This window comes from Lepidochelys olivacea, assembly GCF_965140295.1.
Source record: "Lepidochelys olivacea isolate rLepOli2 genome assembly, chromosome: 17".
NCBI lineage: Eukaryota > Metazoa > Chordata > Testudines > Cheloniidae > Lepidochelys > Lepidochelys olivacea.
In genome coordinates, this window is record NC_140427.1 from 19059352 (window position 1) to 19073803 (window position 14452).

Below are 14452 nucleotides of genomic sequence, written 5' to 3' on the forward strand. Positions count from 1 at the left end.
GGCGAGGAGAGCTCGGCCCGCCCGCCCGGGGCTCGCCTCGGCTCGGCTCGGCTCGCCCGCCCGCCCGGGGCTGGGCTCGGCTCGGCTCCTGAGCCGCGGCCCGTCGCCGCCGGGACGTCATCAGCAGGGGCCGGGCGGGCCCAGCGCTGCCGGCAGAGGCCGGAGATGGCGGCGCCCTCGGCCCCGCGGCCGCCCCGGCCCCGCAAGGAGCCGCAGCCGCTGGTCATCCCCCGGAGCGCGGCCGAGGAGCAGCGGCTGCGGCTGGAGCGGCTCATGAAGAACCCGGTGAGCCGCGCCGAGCCCCCGGCCCGACCCTCCCTGCCTGCCCCAACCCCGACCCTCCCTCCCGACCTCGGCCCCCCACCTCGGCCCCCGGCCCGGCCCGACCCTCCCTGCCTGCCCCGACCCTCCCGCCCGACCTCGGCCCCCCACCTCGGCCCCCGGCCCGGCCCGACCCTCCCTGCCTGCCCCGGCCCCGACCCTCCCGCCCGACCTCGGCCCCCCACCTCGGCCCCCGGCCCGACCCTCCCTGCCTTCCCCGGCCCGGCCCCGACCTCGGCCCGACCCTCCCTCCCGACCTCGACCCCCCGCCCGACCCTCCCTGCCTTGCCCGGCCCGGCCCTCCCTCCGCCTGGCCCGGCCCGGCCCTCCCTCCCTTACCCAGCCCTGGCCCGGCCCTCCCTCCCTTACCCAGCCCTGGCCCGACCCCCCCTGCCTGCCCCGGCCCCGACCCTCCCTCCCGACCTCGACCCCCCCGCCCGACCCTCCCTGCCTTACCCGGCCCGACCTCGGCCCCCGCCCTGGCCTGACCCTCCCTCCCTTACCCGGCCCCGGCCTCGGCCTGACCTCGCCCCCCCGTCTTGAGCCGGCCCCCACTGACCCGCCCCGGCCTGACCCTCCCTGGCGGGCCCGGACCCCGCCTCCCGGCCCGACCTCGCCCCCCGGCCTGAGCCGGTCCCCACTTACCCGCCCCGGCCTGAGCCTCCCTCCTGGCCCCGATCCCCCGGCCTGACTCACCCCGCCCGGGCCTCCACTGACCCGCCCCGGCCTGACCCCCCCCCAGCCCGGACCCCCGGCCCCCACTGACCCGCCCCGGCCCCCCAGCCTGAGCCGGCCCCCACTGACCTGCCCCGGCCTGACCCTCCCTCTTGGCCCCGGACCCCCGGCCTGAGCCGCCACGGCCCTGGCCCCGGCCCGGCCTGAGCCTCCCTCCCGGCCCCCCTGGCTTTAGCTGCCTCTCCCCCCCCCGGCCTGGCCTGGCCCGGCCCGGCCCCGGCCTCCCAGGCTGACCCGCTCCCCACTGACCCGGCCTGGCCCCTGCCTGACCCCGGACTGACTCGCCCCCCTCCCAGCCCCCTGGACTGATCCCCATCCCAGCCCCTGACCTGACCAGCCCCCCCAGCTGACCCGCCACGACCGAGTCTTCTGGCCTGGCCCCCGGACTGACCCACTGCACCGAGCCCAGACTGATTCTTTCCCCCCTTTCCCCCTGCCCGGGGTACCCCAGCCCCCCCTCTCCTGAACCAAACTCCCTTTCCCTGACCCTCCTCCCTCTGCTGGGTGGCTTGGACCACACCCCTCTCCCACAGGACTGGTTCCACCTGGTACTGCCCCCACCATCTCTGTCCTGGGGCACCCTGATCCCACCTCTGGGAACTAATTCCCCCTTGCTGCCCAGGACCATCCCAACCCTTTTCCCCAAACTGGAGTTGCTCCCTGTGATGGGGGCCCAAACCGACTCCCTGGGACTGGGTCCCCAGCAGGAACAACCTCTCTCCTTGTGTTGGAGGCCTAGATCAACCCCCCCACCCCACCCAGGACTGATCCCCTATACCCCTTGGCTGGGGGCACCTCAGTCCCTCCTCCCCGGCAGACTGATTCCCCCATATCTCTGTGATTGGGGCATCCTGATTCTCCTCCTCCCCCCCCCTCCCCGCCTGGGGGGGGAACTGGTTCCCCCATGCCCTGTCTTGGGTAGACACCGTAACCCTCCTTTGTGTTTGTTGGGAGGAAATCCCAAATTCAGTATGTTTGTGGGGGGGGGGTGGCTGGCACTGACCTCCAGTTCCCATTCTGGGGGTACACCCTGACTCCTGTCCCCTGGGGCCACTGATCCCCAATTCTTCTGCTGGGGGAGAAGAGCTAGCACGGTTCTGCTTCCACTAAGGTCTGTGCTGACATGGAGAGATTCCACCATTGGGCGTGTATCAACTTTCGTTAATGCATTAAACCTTCACTCTCTGCCCAGAGGAGATATTGATGGTTGGCTTGTTTCTTATTGTAGGATAAGACTGTTCCAATTCCTGAAAAACTAAATGAATGGGCACCACGCCCTCCCCCGGAATTTGTGAGAGATGTTATGGGTAAGGGCACTATTCTTCAGTTTTTTGATCGAATGGCCTAATCCTAGATGAATGTGTAATAAAGACGGGAGAGAGCTCTTCTGCTGTCTACCTTTGTTAAGAAAAGCAGCCAGGGACATGCTTTTGGTCACATTTTTCCAAGTTCTTTTTATTAGTCTATGTTGTGGCTGTTTATTTTCAGAGTGAAATGTGAACAGCACCTAAGCCTCCCCAGAAAGGAGGGTGCACTTCTGACTGTGTGGGTAAAGGCAAGGTGCTGCTGTATCGATAGTAAGTAGTAACTCTGTCCTCCTCTAGGATCTCAAAGTGCTTCGGAGATACTAATTCAGACCTGTTTTGGGACCGTGTCTCTGTTAAGTACTTTGCTGAATTGAGGCCTTAAAGAGGTGGTTTAGCAATCAAAGGGAAGGGACCGACCCTGCAGTGAGAGTCCGGGAGCAGGTTGATGCCAGAAAGAGGGAACTCCAAGGATCACTTTAAAAGAAAATGCGGGGGGGAGCCAATTATAACTCTAATACCATTATTGCCATAAAAGGATGTGTGGTGAGTAGACTACAAAGGCTTCATTACCACTGTATTTGCTCTACCTTCCTGACTTTGTATAAGATCTAGCGATGTATTTGGAAAAGGAGGGTGGCGGGGGAGGGACTGGTCTGTGTGTGCATAGCAGGACAAGATGCCCAGTCAACCTACCATTACTTGAAACAGGCTGGGAGATGAGTGAGTCTCCATGGCCCATTCGGCTGAGACTGATGGCAAGAGGTCTAGTGAATGAATTAATGGAGGTGATGGTTTTGTGATGTGGGCTGCTGACCAACAGAAACTGGACTGAGCCACTGGGTGTCTCATAGCTCACTCTGGCTTTCAAACCTTGTTGATCTTGGCTGGATAAAAATCGATGATAAAGATATGCAGTTACCAACTTGTGATGGTCTTTACTTCCTACAATCCCTCAGTCAGTTGTATCCCATAGGCATCCATTTGGGAGCGTCTTAGACCAGGGACATTTTTACAACTGGAGTTTTGTTAAACTCAGTCTCCAAACACAAGCCCCAGGGCTGCTGAGTCCTTTCAGAGCTCAGTGGACTCTGCTGCTGCACCCTGGGCCATTCCCTTTGATCTTCTCTGCAGATGTCAGTGCTTAAAGGGGCAGAATTTAGGTGAATCTTACTCTGACCTTCCCTTAGGAGGTGCTATGTATACAGTGTGACACGTTTTGGGCCCTTTGGGGTGTCGCCTGATGTGCTGGGGTGCCACTGAGTCAGCCTATTCTGCCAGCCTGGGTCCCCTTTACCCAGCCTTGCTGGGCTAGGCTCACAAGCCTCTTCCAGCCAAGCACACAGGTAGGGCCACACCCAGATGCACAGAGAGATAGAGATCCGCTCTGGAAAGAGTCAGCCTTAGGGGCTTGCCCCAACACTCTGGTGCCCACTCCCTTTAAGGGGCACAAACCCAAAGGTTTTATGAAGTTCACCCCTGCCCTCAGTCTGGAGGGAAATATGCCCAACTTCTTCCTCCCCACCCCTGGTTAGAAATTACCTAAACTGGGTTATATTATAAACAAGAAATAAGCGTATTAACTACAAAAGGTGAATTTTAAGTGAATATAAGAGATATAGAACAAAGCAGATTACTGAGCAAATAAACCAAAGTACGCAAGCTAAGCTCAATATACTTAAGAAACAGGTTACAAAATATAAATTCTCACCCTAAATGTTATTTTAGGCAGGTTGCAAAGTTACTGCGATTCAGAGTTCCAGTTATAGTCCTTTTCAGACTGGACCCCTGTCTGTCTGCTCCCACCCCCGCCTTCCCTTCACGTGGCTTTAGCAGTCCCTCGTCTTGGGCAGACAGGCCATGGAGAGGAGGAGCCACATTTGCCTTCCTCCCCACCCTTAAATAGGATTTACATAAGGTGGGAGTCCTTTGTTACCCAAACTTGACCCCCCCCCCCTTCCCTTCCAGTGGGAAGTTACAAGAAATCCCAGGTAATGTTTAGTATCCGGTGACAAGACCACCTGACTCTGTAGTATCACAGTATGTCCGCAGGAAGGCCAAGCCTTTTCACAGTCCATTGTCCTTGCTGGTGGGTCATCAGCCCCGTCTGACTTTTCAAATTTGTTGTACCTGAAATGTTAGCAGTGGGCATCGCCCAAAGTAGCATAGTTGAAATACAGATACGTAGTCAATATTCCTAACTTCAGATACAGAAATGACATAGGCATACAAATTGGATAATCACATTCAGTAAATTATAACCTTTCCAATGATATCTTACATGAGCCATCTTGTATAAAGTACATCTCAGTTATGTCCTATTCATATCATAAGCATATTTTCATAAAGAATATGGAGTGAAACGTCACATACAATACTAAGAGTAGCAGACTATCTAATGATCCTTGTGCCATTGGCAGGTTCTAGTGCTGGAGCCGGCAGTGGGGAATTCCATGTGTACCGACATCTTCGTCGGCGAGAGTACCAGAGGCAGGATTTCATGGATGCCATGGCTGAGAAGGTAAGCGGGCCCCTTATTGCGGTCAGTTGTCTGATTACTCAGTGTTCATTGCACTCTTTTTCTAAGAGTGTGAAATCAGATGAACTTCAAGGTGGCTGTTTTTCCTAATATGGGATATGTGTGGAAAACCAGCAATAACACATCTGGCTCTTTGCATCAGACCATGCCATCCTCTCTCTGTAGTGGGGGACCCTGCTGGAGGTGGACTAAGCCAGAGTGCTTATGCCCCCATTCCCAGTTATGACTTTAAAATGCTTTAAAAATCAATAGAAACATGAGTAGATTCTTCCCAGCCAACAAAGTGAGCAGCATTGATTATGCTTCCTTGGTTAGCAGCCCTCGACTTACAAGGACAGCATCAAAACAAGTACATCTATAAAGTCAGGAATCAAAAACTGCACGCTCCTGGGCTTGCTCTTAAGGCCTGGACCAGGGATGCATTAGCACTGCTGTCCCATGGATCTTTGTCCTTCAGTTGATTCCCCCTTTCAGCACATCTTTCAAAGTCAGTTGATTCGTATGTTGCTGCTGGTGTCTTCCATGTTGTTCCCTCATTTTTTGCTATATAATTTTCTAGGTCCGAATCCTCAGGTTCTTGCTGCAATTGATGTTGATTAGGTCCCCACCCCCTCCCCTTTCCCCTTCCCCTCTCAGTTAAGGGTCTTGGAATTTGGCTGTTAAATTTTATAAAGAACATTTTTCTCATCGATACACATTTTTAAATATAAAAAGGCACCCACACCAAACCTGCTGGCAAATCTTTCCAGTGTGTCTGCTAAGAGACTTCTCCCTACATTGAAGTATAATTTATATAATCACATTTTGTTTAGATTGTAACCAAAATGTCATCTGGTCAATTGCAGCAAAAACTGGATGAGGAATACCAGAAGAAACTGGAGAAGAATAAGATGATTGCAGAGGAGCAGACAGCAAAACGCAGAAGGAAGCGGTGAGAGCAAACTGTTCCCAGGAGACAGAACATAGAAACTCTAAATGCTTTATGTCCTGCCTGTAGCTACATACTTTGGCTAAATGCTGTCTTCCGCTGTCCAGATCTTTCAGCTCAGATGTCTGGCTACAGAGATCAGTTTCAAAAGTGTGGCCATTAAAAGTTTCTTAAGTGAGTGTCTGTAGCACTTGGCGCCAAGAACTTTAAGTTCAGAAAACAACTGTGCATCTTGAGTATTTGCAGGGGTACGAGCCTGCAGGGAAAAAGCCGACAACTTTGTAGATCAGCGTTCCATATAAATCATCATGATTTATCCAGCTCCTTGTTTCATGTGGATGCTCAGAAAGACTGCAGATCAGATTTACTACGTTAGTTGACTATTTAAGTCAGCAGTACTGTGTGTGCTCTCTTATACCAGTATTGAATTTAGCTCTGAAAATATACCAAATATATGGTTTCAGAGTAACAGCCGTGTTAGTCTGTATTCGCAAAAAGAAAAGGAGTACTAGATAAGATATTACCAGCAGGAGAGTGGGGTGGGGGAGAGAAAACCTTTTGTAGTGATAAACACCCATTTTTTTTCATGGTCTGTGTGTATAAAAACATCTTCTGTATTTTGCACAGTATGTATCCGATGAAGTGAGCTGTAGCTCACAAAAGCTTATGCTCGAATAAATTGGTTAGTCTCTAAGGTGCCACAAGTACTCCTTTTCTTTATACCAAATATATGGAACCACTGGTTAATGTGAAATATTTAAAACCACATTATAACTGACTGCCATCCATCAGCATGTATGAGATTGACACACACAAATTCCTGTTAACAAGCGTGCTCCAGGAATTGTATCGGAATGATGGAGGCATGTGAAGTCTGCAATTTTTGTTTAGTACAGTGTCTTTTTAAAACATCCTGGCAACCTAGAGGACTGAATTTTCAGAGGTGTTGAGCCCCTGCAGCTTCTATTCACTACCACTGGAGGCCAGTGTTCAGTTTTCTAGTGCCTGAAAGGTGCTACCAGCTGTTGAAAGGCCTGTGAAATCAGTTGCTGGTCTCAGTTAATGTATCTGCACAAGTATCCACATCACAAACAGCCTTGTCACCCTTGACTCTTACTGGTCCCTTGTCAGCATTCTTGACATAAGGGCCAAGGAGAGAATGAGCTCTGGAGACTGAAATTCCCTCCTACGCCTAGAGGTGCTGCCTTTAGGGTAGAGCTGAAGCATGCTGCTGGGGAGATGAGTTTGTAATAGGTCAGTGTAGTTAGAGAGATGATTTCAAGTTAAAAACTTGTATATAAAAAATTTAACACCCTTTTTTTTTTTTTTTTTAATGTTCGGCTTTTAACAAACTGACTTTGCCATTCTGTTCGCTTTTTGGGCTTTTTATCTTGGATAATGAAAATAGATGAGTCACGTTCATTTTTGTTTTGTGTCTGTTCCATTTTCAGGTTCTCCTGTACTAGCATGTGGGTTGCAAGTCCGGGAAATGGCTAAAAAACAAAGTTTTAAGTTGGAATAAAAATCACTTGGGAACATTTCTGTTGGTCTTGTTTTGTCAAACTTCGCTCTCACTAAGCGGAAATTTGAGGCCAGATTTGACCTGAACTTGGCTTTTAAAGGCCAAGTTTCAAACCTGACAGCAGCATATCGTCTAACACATTAAAATGTGCCACGAGATCGAAATGCTGGAATTTGCACACTCAAGTGTGTTTTCTTGTTTTACAGCCAGAAGTTAAAAGAGAAGAAACTGCTGGCTAAGAAAAGTAAACTTGGGCAAAAGAAGCAGCAAGAAGGTCAGTGGAATAGAGTTTTCCCCTTTTTTGGGGCTCAGTTCTGCTCTCCAATACAAGGGCAATAGCTGACTTTTTTATTTTATTTTATTTTTTTCCCACTGCTGAGCCTGCAGTTTGTGCCTGTGTGATGGAGGACAAGCTAAGCTGTTAAACTTGAAATTTCAGTATAATTTTCAAAATCCCCATTGAAATTCACTTAGGCGGGGACTAAGCTGTAAATCACGTGGGATATGTCCATGCAGCAGCTGAGGGAGACAGACACGCTAGCTCTGCTCCAGCTAGTCGAGTAACAGTAGCTATGTGGACAGAGCGGCACAGACTCCCCCACCACAATACAGACCAAGAGGGTTGAGCGGGCATGTCCGCGGCCCACGCTGCAATGTCCACACCGCTATTTTTAGTGTGCTAACTTGAGCAGAACTAGCGCGTCTGTCTGTCCGGGCTGGGAAGCAGTCTCCCTGCTGCAATGTGGACATATCCTTAGGTGCTTCTGAAAATGTTACCCTTCATTCAGAATATCGCAGACCTACAAACTGGTTCCATTTGCTCCTTAACTGCAGCAAACGTTGGTGTTTTCCTCAGGTGATGCTGTTGCAAATGTTTTGGCTCAGTCAAACCGAGAACTTGCAGAATTAGAGCATTTTACAAAAGGCATTTTTTTAAAAGGAATCGGACTACATGAAAATAGTCTTGCGCATTGAGGACAGGACAGAAAAATTAGAACCACACTGAGGAAAAAACTTCATACTGTGTGGCCAGCCAGAAACTGACTTACGGTAGGTACTGCATGTAAAAGAGTGGTCTATTCAGTACCAGCTGCATTCCACATATAGAAAGAAACATCCAAAATTCTATAGTTCTTCTGTTTAAATCTGGAAAATTAGGTATTTTAGTCAGATCAAGATCACTGATTTGAGAATCCACCACTTGCTGACTAGGTAGCCCTAGCAAGAGCACTATAACTTTCTTTTCTTAGAAATAACTGCACTTTGTGGCTTTGAATTATGATTCCCCAGGAAGTCTTTGAGGGCTGTAGCTATGCTGACAGGTTTGCTAGATGTGTGAATATTTCTGCTTTTAAAGAACACATCTCTTTGAACCTGACATTTGCCAGCCTGTGACCTATTAAATCAGAGGGTCAATCCTTGGCGTACTTCCTCTGAAGTGACACTACAGGTGGATTTGGTCCCTTTGAACTCAGTTCGTTACTTTGTTGTGGAGCTTGATCTTGAGGGGAATGTAAATTTCAGTGTCTTTATTTTGACTAGTGTCATATTTAACTAAAATTATGTACTGGTGAGGGTGGAATTTGCTGCATCAGGGACTGGTGATGTGATGAGGAGTCTTTCACATCTAGGGTATTGGTCTGAACTAGCATCACAGTTGGCTCTAACTGGCAGCCATCTTGGAAGCCTCAGCAAAGATCACGCTCCCCTCTGTCTTCTAGAGAGAGCCCTTCCAAAGCAAAGTGGAAGCTTATTGGTTGGATTGGGTAGGGAAGCTTGTTCTCTGAATAAATAGGACTTCAGTCTCCAGGACTGTGAATCCAACTACTGTCGCCTTCACTTTGGGTTTTTTTAAATAAAGTATGGTGCCTAATATCAAGTGGCATTACACAGCTTCACCAGTTGGTGGTATCAAACTACTAAAAAAATATCCCACCACCAACCTCAGCCTGGTCCAGTCCACACAAGAGATCCACTTCCTGGACACTACAGTGCTAATAAACAATGGTCACATAAACACCACCCTATACCGGAAACCTACTGACCGCTATTCCTACCTGCATGCCTCCAGCTTTCACCCTGACCACACCACACGATCCATCGTCTACAGCCAAGCTCTGCGATACAACCGCATTTGCTCCAACCCCTCAGACAGAGACAAACACCTACAAGATCTCTGTCAAGCTTTCTTACAACTACAATACCCACCTGCAGAAGTAAAGAAACAGATTGATAGAGCCAGAAGAGTTCCCAGAAGTTACCTACTACAGGACAGGCCTAACAAAGAAAATAACAGAACGCCACTAGCCGTCACCTTCAGCCCCCAACTAAAACCCCTCCAACGCATTATTAAGGATCTACAACCTATCCTAAAGGATGACCCAACACTCTCACAAATCTTGGGAGACAGGCCAGTCCTTGCCTACAGACAGCCCCGCAACCTGAAGCAAATACTCACCAACAACCACATACCACACAACAGAACCACTAACCCAGGAACTTATCCTTGCAACAAAGCCCGTTGCCAATTGTGCCCACATATCTATTCAGGGGACACCATCACAGGGCCTAATAACATCAGCCACACTATCAGAGGCTCGTTCACCTGCACATCCACCAATGTGATATATGCCATCATGTGCCAGCAATGCCCCTCTGCCATGTACATTGGTCAAACTGGACAGTCTCTACGTGAAAGAATAAATGGACACAAATCAGATGTCAAGAATTATAACATTCATAAACCAGTCGGAGAACACTTCAATCTCTCTGGTCACACAATCACAGACATGAAGGTCGCTATCTTAAAACAAAAAAAGTTCAAATACAGACTCCAGCAAGAAACTGCTGAATTGGAATTCATTTGCAAATTGGATACTATTAATTTAGGCTTAAATAGAGACTGGGAGTGGCTAAGTCATTATGCAAGGTAGCCTATTTCCTCTTGTTTTTTCCTACCCCCCCCCCAGATGCTTTGGTTTAACTTGGATTTAAACTTGGAGAGTGGTCAGTTTGGATGAGCTATTACCAGCAGGAGAGTGAGTTTGTGTGTGTATGGGGGTGGGGGGATGTGAGAAAACCTGGATTTGTGCTGGAAATGGCCCACCTTAATTATCATGCACATTGTAGCGAGAATGGTCACTTTGGATGGGCTATCACCAGCAGGAGAGTGAATTTGTGTGGGGGGGTGGAGGGTGAGAAAACCTGGATTTGTGCTGGAAATGGCCCAACCTGATGATCACTTTAGATAAGCTATTACCAGCAGGACAGTGGGGTGGGAGGAGGTATTGTTTCATATTCTCTGTGTATATATAAAGTCTGCTGCAGTTTCCACGGTATGCATCCGATGAAGTGAGCTGTAGCTCACGAAAGCTCATGCTCAAATAAATTGGTTAGTCTCTAAGGTGCCACAAGTACTCCTTTTCTTTGTGCAAGGGTTGGCGCTTGGGATGAGTACTGTTGTGTCCTAAACCAATTCAGGTGCAGGAGCTGGAGAGGGGTGATAGGAGGGATTTTTGGATCAAGGGTCATAGAATCATAATCCTAGAATATCAGGGTTGAAAGGGACCTCAGAAGGTCATCTAGTCCAACCCCCTGCTCAAAGCAGGATCAGTCCCCATTTTTGCCCCAGATCCTTAAATGGCCCCCCAAGGATTGAACTCACAACCCTGGATTTAGCAGGCAAATGCTCAAACCACTGAGCTATCCCTCCCCCTATTTTATCCAACCAAAGGTCATCATTGGGGTTCTAAATGGTCCCAGGTCTGGTCCTTCTCCAACAGATTGAAACTTGGGATGCTTTTTCATGAACCTGGTTTGCAACGCATACCCCCAAAGAGCTCAGCATACTCCTAAGCAAGGCCAAACGTGTCAATCTGTTGCAGATCCCAGCGTAGTTATAATAGCTGTGATCTTGAACGGGCATTACCTAGTGGTACGAGGCGTGCTAGTAATTAGGAGCAATGGGATACAAATAAGAAGATGTAGCTGCAGGTGGGTGAGGGAGTATTCCTGACAGTGAGATTTTTTGGGTGCACCTATCATTTCACTTGGAAGCCTGTCCCATGGGGCCTTTAAAATTTAACTGGACCAAGTGTTGGTAAATACATGGTAGAGAGCAATCCTGCAATGACCCTTTAGGATTGGACAAGGTGGGTAACCTAATAAACTTTTTCTCTTCTAATTTCTGAGGTTAACCTACTGTTTAATACATTGGCATAGAAGCCTTGTTACAGGTAATCAACATGTTCTCTTTACCCTTTAGAGTCCGACCAGTCTCAAGAGCAACAGACCAGTGAGGAAGAAGATGAGGATACTAAGGAGGAGGAAGAGAAGGAGGAGGATGTAGAAGAGCCCAGCTTTGTGATGGGAAGATGATGATAATGCAGTGGCAGCTGGAAACAACGTTCATTACTTTATGTTCAGGAACACAGAAGCTTTCATCTCAGCTGGACAGAACCCATTAGCATATATTGTACCTGCTTGACAGTGGAGGTGTGACCTTCACATCTGAGTCCCAAAGGCTTTTGGTAGAAGGCTGCCAAATAAGAGTATTTTCATAACTGCTTATATAACTGCTGTGCAGTCTGCTATAAGGTTGCTCTAACGAGACAGCCACAAGCCTGCGTTACCCTAGAGTTCTTTCTAGCATGGCCCAAAGTGTTTTCTGGCTGAGATCTAAAACATATCCATCAACGTTTAGGGCAGAGTCCACCCTGAAGGCTGTGTACACAACATTCATTGAAATCAATAGGAATGGGATGTATGACTCTGAGGGCAGAATTTAGCCTGAAGTAAAGATTGGTCTGGGCCTAAACTTCCCCACACTGTGAGTGTTTTCAATTTGGGGTTTTGTATTGGGCCCGTCTCTAACCCAAATAAGTCGGTTTCTGTTGCTAGACGGGTGTGAGAGGTATTTAAACAGAGGAACCCTTTTTTCAATTGCGCAGATGTGCCCTATTACTTTCTTTTAAATTTTTCTAGTAATAAAAAGGGAATGTCTGATTTCCTGTCTTCTCTTATTTGAATGTGATTTAACTAAAACAAGAACCTCTTGCTTGCTGATTTTAAAGCTAGACTGAGGAGTTTTTAAAGTGCATGAACAATACTTTGTTTCATGGAGGTGGGGGGGGGAAGTGTGTGAAATTCCAGGAAATCTAGAGTTACGGTAAAGGAGAAATAATTAACACTATGTGGCAATACTGGGCCATCCCAGCCATGTTTGGATTAAGGGACAAAGAGATCAGTAGTGATACTGACGCTTAACATGGAAATAACAGAGTTGAGACTGTAGGGAGTTGCTGTGTATACTGTGCCTTTAATTTTCTGAGAGGAGGAACTTTTTCTTCTAATTTTTCCAAAAGAAAGTAGGTCTGTAAACACTACAGAGCCAGTCATCTCTTAAGGGGGAGCAGCGTCTCTTTCTGTCCTGCTTTGAACCATGTGTTGCTGTGTTAAATATTTTGCAGTCCTGAGGTACACACATCCTTCTCTTATAGACTGTCCTGGGGGCGGTCTCGGCAAAAAGGCCCAGCGCTGTGCAGCCTCAGGGTTGACCCACACTAGCAGAGCAGCTTGTCCTGCCACTGCTTGAACTGTGCCGTTATGTGGAGAGTGGACTTTAGGTTTCAGGAGCTGTCAGTGTAGCACCTTCCATCTGCACTGACCAGTTAAACTAAAACAAAACCCATTATTGTGTCCATTGCCTGCACCTTGGATTGAAGAAAACAACTTTTATTTCTTTTTAACTTGGAAGTGCTGGTCATTTTTTGAATGCTTTTAGTCCAAGAGCTATTTTTTTTTCCCCTCAAGCCTTTGCTGATGCTGAGTTATCTTAAAATAACCTTAAAAGAAAGGGAGACTATTAGATCAGCCCTCAGCATCTGATGTTGCTGTCTGAAAGTTATTTAAATTCCAAGGCTTGTCCTTTGAAGGCGTTGTGCAGATTTCCTTTGTGGATGAGGACTGAAAGGTTTTTTCACCCACAGGTGACGGGGTGTTTCTTTTTTCCTTTTCCTGTGAGCTCATGCGAGAGCTTAGTAATTGCTTTCGCCCACATAGTTGTTGAAGCGTTTAGTGTGCTATGATCAGTGGCGTTTCCCCAGGGATCTTGGTACAGACATGAGGTAGGACGCTGTGCCTTCTGCTTGCTCCAAGCAGGCAGAGGGTGGGCAAAATTTCCACACTAGGATGATTTGTAGGTGACAGGTAAAACATAGGTTATTTCCCAGACTGTATGTGGGGAAAGGGAGGAGAGGAGAATGAGTCTCATGAATAACTGTACCCTGAGGCATTGCTTCTCTTCTGAGCTGTCATGTTGCTGGGCTGAATGAAATGAACGGGGTTTTTCATTAATTAAAGGCATGTGTGTCACCTGAGAACTCCTGTCTGAATGGTGAAGATGGACTTGTGTCTATCCCACTACATTAGGGTTCAACTGCATTCAAGCTATGCTGCCTGGTTCTGTCACCTTATGATTCCCTTAATGGCCTATAGTGAATTGTGTATGCACACATCTCCTTCCAAGAACATTAAGCGTGTGTGTGAAACTCAAAGGACTGAAGATGCACGACTGAAGGTGAAATGTGTCCTGCTGTCTCCATCGCTGGCAGTCTTTTGGAGAGCTGAATGTGTGTGTGTGCCATTTCAAGCCATGTTTGGTGTGTGTTGCAAGAAATCCTGCAAGGAACTGTATAAGCTGCTTTAGGGATATGTTTCAAGGGTGTCTCTTACAGGACACAGACATTGTACAGTAAGTATCTATGCAGTATGTCTGCCCCCTGACCGCTAAGAGCACAGTCTGCTGTGGTGATCGTATAAAGGAAAATTAGTATTGTTATCCTCCTCATACAGAAAGGAAAACTGAAGTACAGCAGGGGAAGTGGCTTGTTCTGGGTCCTGTGAAAAATCGGTGGCAGAAACCCAGCTCTCTGGATTTCTAGTCCAAGGCAGTCCCAAATGAGGATTTGTAAAATAAAGGCTACAGTGGTAAAACTGAGCAACTTTCAGCATCTCACCTTGAATGAATGTAAAAATTCAACCTAAATGGTGAAAAGTAAATTAAAATACATATTTATATTATTGTAGGGCTAGGAATTATTTGG

The 14452-nt window shown here is 48.3% G+C and overlaps 1 protein-coding gene across 1 annotated transcript; it reads left to right on the top strand.

Annotated features, from left to right (window-relative positions):
* Positions 1–107: 107 nt before the first annotated feature.
* PRKRIP1 (PRKR interacting protein 1) lies at positions 108–12353 on the top strand. The gene is made up of 6 exons (XM_084650942.1): positions 108–285; positions 2285–2363; positions 4781–4881; positions 5745–5830; positions 7556–7623; positions 11614–12353. Exons 1-6 carry the CDS (start codon positions 166–168, stop codon positions 11724–11726), a joined length of 567 nt encoding a protein of 188 aa, XP_084507068.1. The 5' UTR covers positions 108–165; the 3' UTR covers positions 11727–12353.
* The last annotated feature ends 2099 nt before the right edge of the window (positions 12354–14452 follow it).